The 13,087-nt window shown below is 39.3% G+C and overlaps 1 protein-coding gene across 1 annotated transcript in view; it reads right to left on the bottom strand.

Annotated features, from left to right (window-relative positions):
• Positions 1 to 1,946: 1,946 nt before the first annotated feature.
• LOC129746874 (P protein-like) overlaps positions 1,947 to 13,087 on the bottom strand; it is a 37,108-nt gene continuing 25,967 nt past the window's right edge. The window contains exons 2-9 of the mRNA XM_055740781.1: positions 10,702 to 10,876; positions 9,721 to 10,621; positions 9,536 to 9,651; positions 9,343 to 9,481; positions 3,014 to 3,501; positions 2,615 to 2,952; positions 2,460 to 2,553; positions 1,947 to 2,391 (exon numbers count right to left, since the gene is read on the bottom strand). Of these exons, the coding sequence (XP_055596756.1) occupies positions 2,307 to 2,391; positions 2,460 to 2,553; positions 2,615 to 2,952; positions 3,014 to 3,501; positions 9,343 to 9,481; positions 9,536 to 9,651; positions 9,721 to 10,621; positions 10,702 to 10,876 (2,336 nt within the window). The 3' untranslated portion in view covers positions 1,947 to 2,306. The remainder of the gene's footprint in view (positions 2,392 to 2,459; positions 2,554 to 2,614; positions 2,953 to 3,013; positions 3,502 to 9,342; positions 9,482 to 9,535; positions 9,652 to 9,720; positions 10,622 to 10,701; positions 10,877 to 13,087) is intronic.

The following is a 13,087-nucleotide window of genomic DNA, read 5'->3' as shown; positions in this document are numbered from 1 at the left end:
CACAGCAAAAAAAGTGTTGCGATATTACATCAAAAACGTGCACATAACTTGAGTCGCAAATGGTACCTAAAATTACATTCTTTTGATATATCAGCTAAAACTCCATAAATGTAACGTAGTAGACAAATCAGAGTAAGAAGTAATGTTCTAGACGCTACCATTCAAGATTTTCCTTAGGCTTTGTGATACATTTATTAATTTAGAATTCAGATAAGGGGTTTATATCGAGTCGAAAAGGGTTGTCGTAATTCAATCAAAAACAAACAGAGTCAACAACTTTAAAGCAATTCAAAATTTATTATAAATGGATGTGTTAAGTTTATATTTGTTAAAATTAATTATGCTACACAAAGCTCCAAGCCTGACTGTATTAAACATTCATCATCATTTTCTGTACAGCATTCTCCTTATCTTGAAGTAGGACTTCCATGCTAGAGCTGCTCGATTATGGGGCATTACGCTGAAACATCATGAATTTTCGGATTCAGACTTCATGTTGGAACGACCACTGGACACTTATCTTCTCACTTATGTTGTTCCCGAATCGATAGGTTTAAACCACTCCGTTTTTTGCAAGCCGGAACACATAATTTCTTCAAAGCTATAAATGAAAAACTCACAGGAAAGATGAATAAAATAAAATACTCCCCTGATCATCCGGGTGTTTCAAACATAAAATCTTCTACTGCTGATTCAAGTGGGCCAAAATCCCTAAAAATAAGGAATAATGAAATGAAACTTAAAACAATAGTTTTGCTTAGAAATTTAATTGATTTTGGTAGTACTTACAAGCTAAACAAATACTGCTGAGTTCCGTAATCCGTTTCAAACTTTTGAAGATGAATAATATTTGAGAAGTCAATTGAGGAAAACATTGACTACTTGATGCGATATCACATGGAAAGTTGTGATATTACACCACACGACGTGTTCGCATCGTGTACATCATTTTGATGTATTATTGCAACAGAAATCCCTAATACTACATCATCTCCAGAAATTACATCTTCCATCGTTACATTTTTTTTTTGCTGTGAGGGCTTCCCGTAGTTGAGGGCTTCCCGTAGAAGTTGTTTCTAAGGCCCACGCGTTGAAGTCCCCACCTTCAACGTTTTCCATCATGACGTCGAACCTCTCCAAGGAGGCGCGTAGCAACTACAGACGAAGATTCCGTTCTTCTCTAGCCAACACCACCTCTTGTATAGAGTATCTTCCCGTAATCCAAATCGTAACCATTTTTTCTTTATCAGTTACCCAATTATTTCCAACCGAGGTCCTGCGATAAGGGTCTGCCACTAACGCCACGTCCAGCTTTTCCTCGCCGACCACACTTAAGTGCTACGTTTGCTGCCGCAACCGGAAATTTCGCGAACGCCACCTTTGTTCCAGATTTGGGAGGTCCTTCCCGCATGCTGATTGAAATCTGGTTCATTTCGATCTTACACAGGTCCTTCAACGCGTTCCTTTCTCTACCTCAGTGGCAAAGTATCTCGTCGAGATTCTTGATCCTGACAGCAACCATGGTGCTTAGGGCACGGATTTTCGCCGTCTCACCGACTATCTCTTGTGTGAGCGCGCTATACTCCGCGCTTTTGACGGTTGAGCCACATCGCAGCTCAAGGATCATCTAGCCGGAGCGTGTCCGACGGATTCTTTCCACGTCCCCTCCTAGGCCCACCAGCCTATCACTCGTCCTCATCTGGCGAAGGGCATCGGCGTGGGTACCTTCCGGTGCCTTAACCACCAACGCCTCCCCCTTGTCCCTGAACCGGTTGGGTTTGGGCTTAGACTTGGACTTGGGCTTGGCTTTCCTAACCATTTTCCTTTTGCGCTCAACTGTCTAGAAAAAGTGAATGATGTAGAAAAAGTGGTAGGTAATCATCATAAAACAATCAAAACGAGGATCAATTGACAGAAACAGTGATTTTATTTTTCGTAGTAGTATTCTAAAATTACAATGTTTTACAGATAGATTCGTTTCAAAAGTTTATTCTTTGAACTTAACTTAACCTGTAGACAATAGAGATGGAGAAATAGAGAATTTGAAAAACACGCACTACATTCAATGGTTTGGTTTGTATATCGTAGTTTATGTAGATTTGGAGAACATGTATATTAACTGAAAAATAAATACAAAGGTTTTTTTTTTAGTTTTAGCTCAAAGACTTTTTTCCTAAATCGTTTTATTCCTCTTTCTTGGAATTCTTCACTCGAAAGGCGAAAGGTTTTTTTCAGTTACATCAGTTGAATTTTTCAGTTTTTAACTGGTCTCATCCTTAAGAGAGAGAGAGAGGGCACCCATACGCTTAATGCCAGGCAAAGACAACGTGGGCCATAATGAGATATCCGGTGGTCACAATAACACTAACTAACATGATGGGAAATCCGAGCCTTTGGAAGGAAAAAAAATTAAAAATTAGTTTAAGGGTAGAACATGGTTGATAAGATTTAAAGCGTACTTAAAATAGTCCATGAAACTGAACCGATATCCGTGCTGTTCCGCTATTCCAGCACAAATGACATTGGCCGATGCTCCCACAAGGGTTCCGTTGCCTGAAAAATTCAATTTAATATAAATTTTCTGTTAAATATTTTGGAACTAAAAAAAACAAACCTCCCAAACAGGGACCGAAAGCCAATGCCCAAACCAGCGGCTGCAGTGGCAGTCCCAGGGAAGATTTCTCCGACAGGGCAACCACTATCTTCACCATCATGGCCGTAACGGGTATGCTATCTACGAAGGCCGATGTCAGAGCCGATATCCAGAGAATGATGATGATGGCAACCGCCAGTCGAAGATCTTCCGATACCGATAGAATAATCGATTCCGTGGCATGGCCAATCCAATCGATCAGTCCCATCCTTTCGACCGCTTCCATCAGGGTAAACATGGCCGCGAAAAACAGCAACGTAGGCCATTCGATGCGGGACAGCACGGCGTCCATGTCGTTTCTGAAGATTAGAAAATAAGGTTAGAAATTTCCCTTAGTTGAATAAATGAGAAACTACTCACTTATCGGAAATGATCAACAGAAGAACTACGCCCAGAAGGGCAGCCCACCCGGAAGAAAGTCGGCGCAGTTCCGGGATCGACTCCAGGAAGAACAGCGATATGATGAACGCACAAACGATCCCGGATTTGATCAGCAGCCCCTTGTTCTTGATCGGATGTTCCTTCTGCAACTCGTCCAGAGTCGATCGGTACAGCTCCTCCGGGACGCAACCCTTGGTCATCTTTTTCTTTAGTTCGTGCCTCAGCAAATGGACCTTCTTCATCAAAGTTTCGCGTACAATGTTGGCATCTTTGGAATAAGGTGGGATTTTCCCTGCTGCTCGTTCCCACACCTTGATGTTACGGCGCAGCTCTTTGAGCTCCTTGGGTTCGTGCATGCGGAGGTTGTTGATGTTGCGGTACTTCAACCGCAGGTGGATGTTCGTTGCTATCACGACGATGATTACGCCCACCATCATGTGGGCGGTGAAGGTCAAAAATGTTACACCCTGAAGAAAGATAAAAAAGTTGTAGATGAGTCATTTAAAAATAGTCCTTGGATCCTTGAAATTGTACAGAAAAGAGCGTTAAGAATGCTGAATTAGCTTAAAATGTATCAAACTCCAAGATCAGGTGTTTATAATTTCCTTTAAAATTTTCATGTTGTCACATTTTTATTTGAAGCCAATAAAGCTAACACGGCCGTTACAATGAAGTGCAGTTCTAAAAATGCGTAAAGTTTTGGATTTTTTTGCTATTTTTCTACGAGAGGCAGAACAAAATTTTCATGAATAAATGAGTTCATTTTACCGATAAAATGACTCAAAAAGTACATTTCGCAAAAAATTTACACAACGATGAGCACACTTTTCTCGATCGAAAAAGAGTACATGTTGTATTAGAAGAGTAGTTATGTATGGTATCCCTGTCCTAAATATATGAAATTTATCTAACTTTTCCGTTATTGATAAGTATTATAATTAGGTATTTTTATATTTCGTATCGTCTTACCTACTATCAGCTCTCTTATATTTCTGGAGAAATTTCGATGAGTGTTTACAGGACTACAAAAATTTATCTCAAAGATAAAGTGCCACTGAAAAGCGGATGTTTTCAAACCACGAAAAGTCGTTACATATATTAATGAATTACCTATTACCTTTTAAATTGATACAATCTTTACTACAAACTTTAAATGGGTACAAAAAACTTCAAATTGGTAAAGGACATTTTTAATTATTTTCTGTATTGAATCAAAATCATTGGAGTTTTGACAAAAAAAAAATCGCTTTCGACCAAAACTCAATTGAACAGTATTTTAAAAAAGGAGTAGGCGATGACTTTTGCCAAACGCACGCGTTTTACTCGTCGTCCGCGAAAATTTCATAAAATCCTAAATTTAAATTTGGAAAATGGACATTAAATGATCTTAAAATGTATCAAAGTGAAGGCTGGAATTAAGTGTAAAAGTTTCCACCGCCGAAATCCCGGAGAAATTTATTAAATTTGATGAAAAGAGTTGCTAAATGGGAGGTACTAGATTTTTGTCACCGAATACCGGCCGGAAATGTGTTTTTTTGTTTGTTATTGTCAATTTTTCGGAAAATTTGCAGTTTTAAATTGAAAATATTCGTTCTAAACGCGGAAAATATTATCGCCGTATGATCGGGAACGGTTTACATCAGTTGTGTTCATTGGCTTATGATGAAATTAGTTGTTTTGTGATGTGATGTTTGTGCATCTAAGAATTTGTTTCTTGAGAACAAAGTGTTTAGTGAAACTCAATTGATTACCCAAGCAACCAAAAGTCTCATATCTACTTAAACTCATGCTTCCAAAGTTCGAATTTCGCTGAACAAAGGTTCTGAAGGGAATTGGTACCGAATTTTCTCGAATGTGGGCATGAAAGTTGTGTATGTATTAATCTGACTCTTGGTCATCCGACACGAGCGTGCACGTGCCAAGCCAGTCAGTCAGCGAGTGCGAGCGGGTGAGCAAGCCAAACGGGACGGCGCGCAGTTGCCCCAGCTGGATACAGTCAAGTGACCCGGCACAACGGCGACGGAACGCTGGACCGGTCTGCACATTTGGCGACCGTGGCAGGTGTTTACTCTAACGCCATTTAGGGAGATCTAGACGAATCGGAATTGAAAAACAAAAACGAACCGGAAAGAAAAATGTTGACGAACGTTCACGATAAAATAATTTGCATCAAGTGGCCCTAAAAATCAAAGTGGATACTAATTATGCATTTTGAAAAAGTGAGTTGAGTGAATAATTTCATTACCCATTTCGTGAAGAAATGATTTCAAGAAAGCGCAGTGGTTTGAAAGATCACCAGAAACTAATTCGAACAGAATAAGAAAAGGAAAGCATGGTGAAGAATAATTATTCAATTTTTTGGCATTCAAGTAGTTGAAAATAACAGACCGGAAAACTTCGAACTACGTCCATGCTTATTTCAAGTGTGCAGTTAGTGGATAAGGAGAAAATTGCAATATTAAGCAAGTCTTGAGAAGTGATTTACTTATGGTATTTTGAATTTCAAGCGAGTTCATGATGGGTAATTCAGAGGCGAGTTGAGAGGACAGCCTGAGTGTATTGGTAAGAATATCAAGCGAGTTGAGAGGACAGCTTGAATTCCATAGGCTAGTTGAGAGGACAGCCTGAACGCATTGACAATGATTTCAAGCGAGTTGAGAGGACAGCTTGAAAAATCAAAGGCGAGTTGAGAGGACAGCCTGAGTATTGATAAGAATATCAAACGAGTTGAGAGGACAGCTTGGATTCCATAGGCGAGTTGAGAGGACAGCCTGAACGCATTGAAATGGATATCAAGCGAGTTGAGAGGACAGCTAAAAAATCCATAGGCGAGTTGAGAGGACAGCCTGAGTGTATTGATAAGAATATCATGCGAGTTGAGAGGACAGCTTAAAAATCCAAAGGCAAGTTGAGAGGACAGCCTGAGCATATTGAAGACAATATAAAGCAAGTTGAGAGGACAGCTTGGATTCCATAGGCGAGTTGAGAGGACAGCCGCCTGAGTATTGATAAGCATATCAAGCAAATTGAGAAGACAGCTGTGAGGACCAGGCTTGTAATTGGTCACCATCGTTTGAATTTTTCCGGAGACAACCACCACACATCGTTCGTGACAATCGTGGAGAGCGCAATCGTTTGATCGGAGAGCAAAAAAATGTCAAACGAAATTTTGATCTTTTTTGTGGTTAGTCGTTTGACTGTCATCCCTCTTGCGTAGATAATCGAGATAATCATTCCACATTGTTCGACCAACTCATCCAAACATCACCCGGCGCTGCAGAGTGACGAATTTTTTTTTCAACAGGAGGGAGTGAATAGAAAAGATTGCATTTGCTTATTGAGTCTGTAAGTTCTGCTGCGTTGAAGAGATAGGCGATGTCGTAAACTGTCGGGAATGATGGTCGTTTGACCATCAAATTATCCCTCTCGTGTACCAAGACACGAAATTTTGTTCGACAATCACACAAAGAAGAATGAATGTCGTTTCGTTTGATGGTAGTCGACTGTTCGGCAAGTTTTCGGTCGCATTTGTTTGATGGCACGAACAATGATACTGATAAAAGCAGGCTGTGCGACTGTCAGAGAAAATGTCGATGGTTTACAAGTCTGGTGAGGACAGCCTGAGTGTATTGAAGAGAATATCAAGCGAGGACAGCTGGAAAACTTATAGGCGACTTGAGAGGACAGCATGAGTGCCTAAGCCTAAAGTCTGCTTCATTTAATATTGGAACAAATTCTTTTGCTCATTGTGGTGCTCCTAGTGGACGGATTTGGAAACTTTTTTCACCCACGTGTCGGGAAATTCATTACCTTTCACCATGTATTTATGTCATAACACCAAACGATAGCATTTTGTAAACAACCGCCATGGAAGCCGAACTGAGAGATCAAATTGTGCACAGTTTTCTTGAAAATCCATTGTTGTCGGCATCGAAGCTAGCTAAACAGCTTAAAATGCCCAGAAATACCGTATGGCGTGTTATCAAGCAGTACAAGGAAACATTGACGACGGCTCGGAAGCCGCATTCGAAGCGTCGGAGTGGAACTGTCGACCGGAAACTGCGTGGGAAAGTCATCAAGGCCGTCAAGAGGAATCCCAATCTTTCAGACCGCGATTTGGCCAATAAGTTCCAGGCCGCTCACAGTACGGTGCGACGAATTCGTCTCCGGGAAGGAATAAGGTCATTCCGAGCCAGCAAACAGCCAAATCGGACGCTGAAGCAGAACAATGTGGCCAGAATCCGTGCTCGAAAGCTGTACGACCAAGTGCTGACCAAGTTCGACTGATGGACGATGAGACCTACGTGAAGGCGGACTTTGGGCAAATCCCAGGTCAAAAATATTATTTGGCGACGGCTCGGGGGGATGTACCTGCAAAATTTAAGTTCGTGTTTGCGGATAAATTCGCCCGCAAGTACATGATTTGGCAGGGGATATGCAGTTGTGGACAGAAAACCAAAGTCTTTCTCACTGACAAGACAATGACAACAGAAGTCTACAAAAAAGAGTGCCTACAGAAACGGATTCTGCCGTTTATTCGTGCCCACGACCGTCCAGTAATGTTTTGGCCGGACCTCGCAAGCTGCCATTACAGCAAAACGGTTATGGAATGCTACGCAACGAACGGGGTCAGCGTAATACCGAAGGACCTCAACCCCCCAAACTGCCCCCAGATCCGGCCGATAGAGAAATACTGGGCAATCACGAAGCGGAGGCTTAAGGCAAAGGGAAAACTTGTTAGGAACATGACTCAAATGAAGAACTGGTGGAATCAAATCGCCAAAACGGTGGACGTATTACGGGAAAAGTACGAGAATTTCTTCGAAACAGCAATGAATAATTTTTTTAATTTTTTTTATGAAAGAGTAAAGAAAATGCTACATTTGTATGAAAAACAAATTATGAATTCGTTAATAAATGACTGAACTACACGCAATTGTTTGTGTTCCAATATTAAATGAAGCAGACTTTAAGTGAAAATTATTAGGCGAGTGTAGAAGGCAGTTTAAGCGTATTGACAAGAATTATCAATCATGTTTAGAGGAGCGCTCGAGATGAAAGATATATGTAACAAGTTATACGAATTCCAAGCCAGTTAACAAGACAACTTGAAATTACAAGTTCGATAAATCAGCTTTGGAGTCTCATAAAAATAGTAACCAAGGGGGTTAAAAGACCAGCTAGGGTTGTAATGCTACTTTGATACGATGTATTGAATTCCAAGTGAATGGAGAGGACAGCTGAGGAAAAAATATTTGAGAAGGTAGCTGGATTGTCACGAATCACGAAGTTCCTCAAATCGCCTTTTTTGAGACATGTCAATCGCATCATTCAGAATAAAAGTTACAAATTGAGTCTCAAATAGCCTTCTCTGGACTCAAAGTTCCAAAAAGTTCCTCATATAGCGTTTTTTGAGACATGTCCGCAATTTCATGAAATATAATTGTGGGAAATATCGTGAATTCCACTTTTTAAGTTAAATCTTATCATGATTTTTAGTTTTTTTCTGATAGTTTTTCTCACAGCAAGACATTCCTTCCTTTATTTTAGTCTGCCTTCAAAATCTAGTGTGCATAATTCGACATCAAGTAAGTTGAACATTTTTTAAATGACTAAAAGCGATAAATCGAAAATTATTTTAAAGAATGAAACAAAGTAAGGAAACTACATCCGATATTTTTTTCGAAAATTTCTAGAACAAAATCTCTGTTCAATGTTCAAAATAACGAACTGTGAGGTTAGATGAAAAATGACGAAAATCCATATGGGACTGTTCTGCGAGTAGGGGCAGTGAAGTCCCTGATTAAAAATTAAGTAAACATATTTCACAAAGCCTTCGGTTGCTTGAAAACTATCAAGTTTTCAGATCTAAGTGTGTTATGAGTTTTTCAGTGATTTGACAAAACAAAAACCATTTTTCCAATCATTGATTTTTCCAAACACGCGCTTCTGTTGAATATTTAGTATTTTCTAAGGTTTGGACCATATAAGGCACTGCAAAATCAGCTATCTTACGTGTTATGTTTTTTTTTTTAAACTATAGACCGTAAACTTAAGAACCGTCTTATGTTTGTTTGATTTTTTTTTTTCAGAATCAGAATTAAAATCTAGAATTTTAATTCCAAATTAAACATTGAAATTTAAATTTCAGATTCACGATTTAGAATTAAAATAAGAATTGTGAACTCAGATTCTTAAGTTGAAAATTATAATTATATTTCAAAATTTTGATTGAAAATTCAAATGAAGATTCAAAATTTGTTTAACTGGGGAAAAATTAAACCGTTTCACAATTGTGGCAAACTTACGTGTTTCAGAATGTACTGGTTCGAGGTGATAATGATATTCGGAGGATCCCCAACCGGGGTCATCGTTCCTCCGATATTGGCGTGAACCGTTATCGCCATCAGCACCGGCACAGGATTCATATCCATCACCTCACATAACCTAAAACCAGAATATTCATAAATGAAGGAAAAATTCAATGTAAAATCTTCCCACCTTATAGTGATTGGAGCCATCAGTAGCACCGTTGTCACGTTATCCAAAAATGAGGAAATCAACGTCGTACATATACACAAACAATGAATAAGATTCCATATTTTACCGTTGGTGATCTGAAAACAAACAGAAGCGTTTTATAGCGTAAACAAAAAAATCGCCGAAACAAACAGCAGGTTTGTAACCTTATAGATCCACACAGCTACGTAGTCGAAAATTCCCGTTTCGGCCATGATCGCAACCAAGATCATCATCGAGAACAGCAGCAGAATGGTTTCCACATCGATCCACCCCACGATGTCCTCCATCGTGGGTCGATCGTTCAGGGCTGCCAGAATCGAAATGGCCAACGTCGATGCGATGACGGCAGCAAACGTTCGATGGACAATTTCCCACACGATCAGGGCGTACAGGAATATGAGGACGAAAGCGGCGTAGATCACCCCGACGTCTCGTTTGACCGGAGCATGATCGTATTGCACCGAAATTGGCATCGGAGCTTTGATGTTGCTTTTGACCATCAGTCGAACGGCAGCCTTTTCCTCGTGAATCCGCTCATAGTTACTATCACTCATCTCGAAAATGTGCTGTTTCTTCAGGATCGGTGCACTATCGAACAGATACGGATGAACAATGGGAATATGCCAAGGTTCGCTGATGTTATGGATCGCATTCGGTGGTACCGATTCTTCAGTCATATTCCCTTCCAATGTGGAGCTCATTGATTGCAGATAGATTGTCAAATAGTTCACCGTAATGTTGGTGTACGGTTCCCCGAGGAAGGTACCCTCAAAGGTGAACCTCACCCGAGTGCTCAGCGGAACTTTCGGCAGCACGTAGGATCGAGTTCGACCATCCGGAACAGATAAATGCTTCGGATGAATCAGCTTCTCATCTTTAACCACCAAAAAACCGATGATCACCATCCAGGTGATGAACAGACAGATAATCTTGGTATACTTTCGGAACGGATTGTCCTCATCCGAGTGATTTTGGCCGGTATCGTTGAGGTCATCGTGTTTCGGTGGGGTTATGTTTCCAATGTAATGACCGGCCAAGTGATGAACATGCGGCTTCGGGATATCTCTACAGAAAAGAAACACGACACGGGCATTAGAAAAATTGCTGATGTGATGTTATACATTATTGTTCAGCTATCATATTACTTTTTCTCTTTGATGTGATCCACTTCGCGATGCTGGCCCTGCTCGTTGGTGACATTGATGGTGATAAACTCGTTGCCGTTGTCGTCATCATCATCGTCGTCCTCATCCTCCTCTTCCTCCTCAACCTCGTACTCCAGCTGCTGGATCTCCGGAAAGGAGTCTTCGTGATCGTCACCTGTTGGGCACGAAAAATAGTAGGAAATATTAATACAAGAAGAAATCCTTATTAAATTTATTTGTAATACTAATATTTGAATTCATTACTTAATACCACAAACACGAATGCCATAATGCTGGTAAAGTGTCAAAAATAAAACCTTAAAAAAATTACTTAATAACTACTCAATCAGAAAATATCAAATAAGGAATTGATTGATGATTGACACGCCGTGTTTTACAGTTTCGGTTTCTATGCTCTAAATATTAAGACGATGTTTGATCTCGTAGATCAATTAGAGCATTTTCGTGAAGAGAAAAAAAATTGGGATTTTTTTAAGTTAAAGGTGATTTGATTCTTTACATAGGAAACCTTAACAACCATTGTCAAAAACTAAGCTTCATCGATTGTCTATTTTTAGCCATGTTGCTTCTAGCCAGTTTGTAAACCCGGCAAAATCCAGGCATTTGAATTCAAAATGTTCAACCATAAAATCCGGCAAATTTGGCCAAAACCACGGAATTATTCAGTAAAAATTAAGCAGAAAACCCTGAAATATATTTTTCTTTCAAACCACATCAGCAGATTCTCAATCGTATTTTAGGCTTCCAAAAAAATATCAAATTTGATAAAATATTTAAAAAAAATTAATAAATATTATATGAACAAATAAAATTTGCCATAAAAAATTCATTTTGGACGTGAAACTGCAAAATTATAATAACTCAAGTTCATTTTTTCGTTACATTTTCAAATAAAGTTAATTAATCCGGAAGAAATTCGAGCTCCTCCAACGAATTCCGAACACCCGGGCCGGACCGGACTTTCCTCAAATTTTGTGTCAAATATGTGGGCAAGTCCGGATATTTCCGGGCAATCTGGCAACCTAAGTTTAAAATGTTTTTCGTGATAGGATGAATTCATCCTCGAACAATATTTAAAAAAAATAATTTTAATTTCTATTAGCAAACCTCATTTTGATTTATATTTTATGTGAACCCGAGCAAAGCAGGTCAAAAACAGCTTATTTTGTATAAAAGTGAGGATGATTGATTCCATAAAAGTAAAGAATGAGAAAAGTTCGATCGAGCGCATTTCGATTGTGGAAGTGGTAAAAAAGTTCCATTCCGCGTCCAACAGAGACATATTGACAAGTTTAAAAAGTTGTCCACCAACAAAGAATATTTTTATTGTCTGCTTTAGTATTGTTAGAGGTTGTTGCAAGAAATCTGTCTATTTACATGGACAAAAAAAAATCTGCAGAAATTTGTTAACTTTGAAGGCATGGAATTCTAGACAGATTCATGTTCTTCAAGACTTCGGTTTAGTTTTTAATCCTTATTGGAAATAAAACAACGAAAATTAGTATTTTACATTAACATTCGAACAACCCTCGATATGTCAAAATAGACCCAATCAATGCGGATCATTTTAAACGAGAAAGCGTAGGACTGCGTTGTATATCAAAAATTGAGGTCTCGACGTTTAACGTGAATCTGTCAAGTCAGCTGTTATCACTCAAGGCCGGTAGAACCAAAAACTAAGTTGAAATGTCGCAAATTCGGATGAAACTGGCTTCCGACGAAAATGAGTTTAAGGGGTTTTTCCCAAACTTGAGAATAAACGTCATTTTAGCAACTTAATTTTGGGGCATGTCATGCGGCAAGGATTTTTTTTGGGATTTTTTTTTTCTTTTGATGAACTAAATATCGAAAGGGATTATAAAAATTTAGTAAAGACAATATTTTTGTTTATATTTCCTTTTAAAATTTTATTTTCAAAAATATTTTTTCACAATTGACTGACCACGGTAGAAGTTTTCGAAAAAAGAAATTAAGGAAATCTCAGCTTGATTTATCCTGGAGCAATTTCCAATGGATTCGGTCTGGAATTAATTTCAAAATTAATGGGTCTTTTTTTACGGATTTTCATCCTTTTAGGATGATTCATCCCTCAAATCAATGGGTCTGACCTGCAGGATGCACCCGGAAGGAAAACCAGGCTGCAATCGTCACTGGAATTTACTTTCCAGTGGATAGTATCCACGGCTACGATTGATGTGCAGAACAGCCGAATTCATGTCATGTCGAAAACTCGATTGGCAGCGTTTAGGAACTTCACGTGTCCTCACAATCTTGAGACTACCTAGCATAGTAATATCTGAAGCTCCCGTTTCCAAATGCTGCGATTGTTCCAGATCATCCTCCGCTTATTCCGGTTTTCCATTAA

The sequence above is a fragment of the Uranotaenia lowii genome, chromosome 2 (assembly GCF_029784155.1).
Source record: "Uranotaenia lowii strain MFRU-FL chromosome 2, ASM2978415v1, whole genome shotgun sequence".
Classification (NCBI taxonomy): domain Eukaryota; kingdom Metazoa; phylum Arthropoda; class Insecta; order Diptera; family Culicidae; genus Uranotaenia; species Uranotaenia lowii.
Note: the sequence above shows the minus strand (reverse complement) of the source record. Positions and strands in the feature narration are given on the sequence as shown.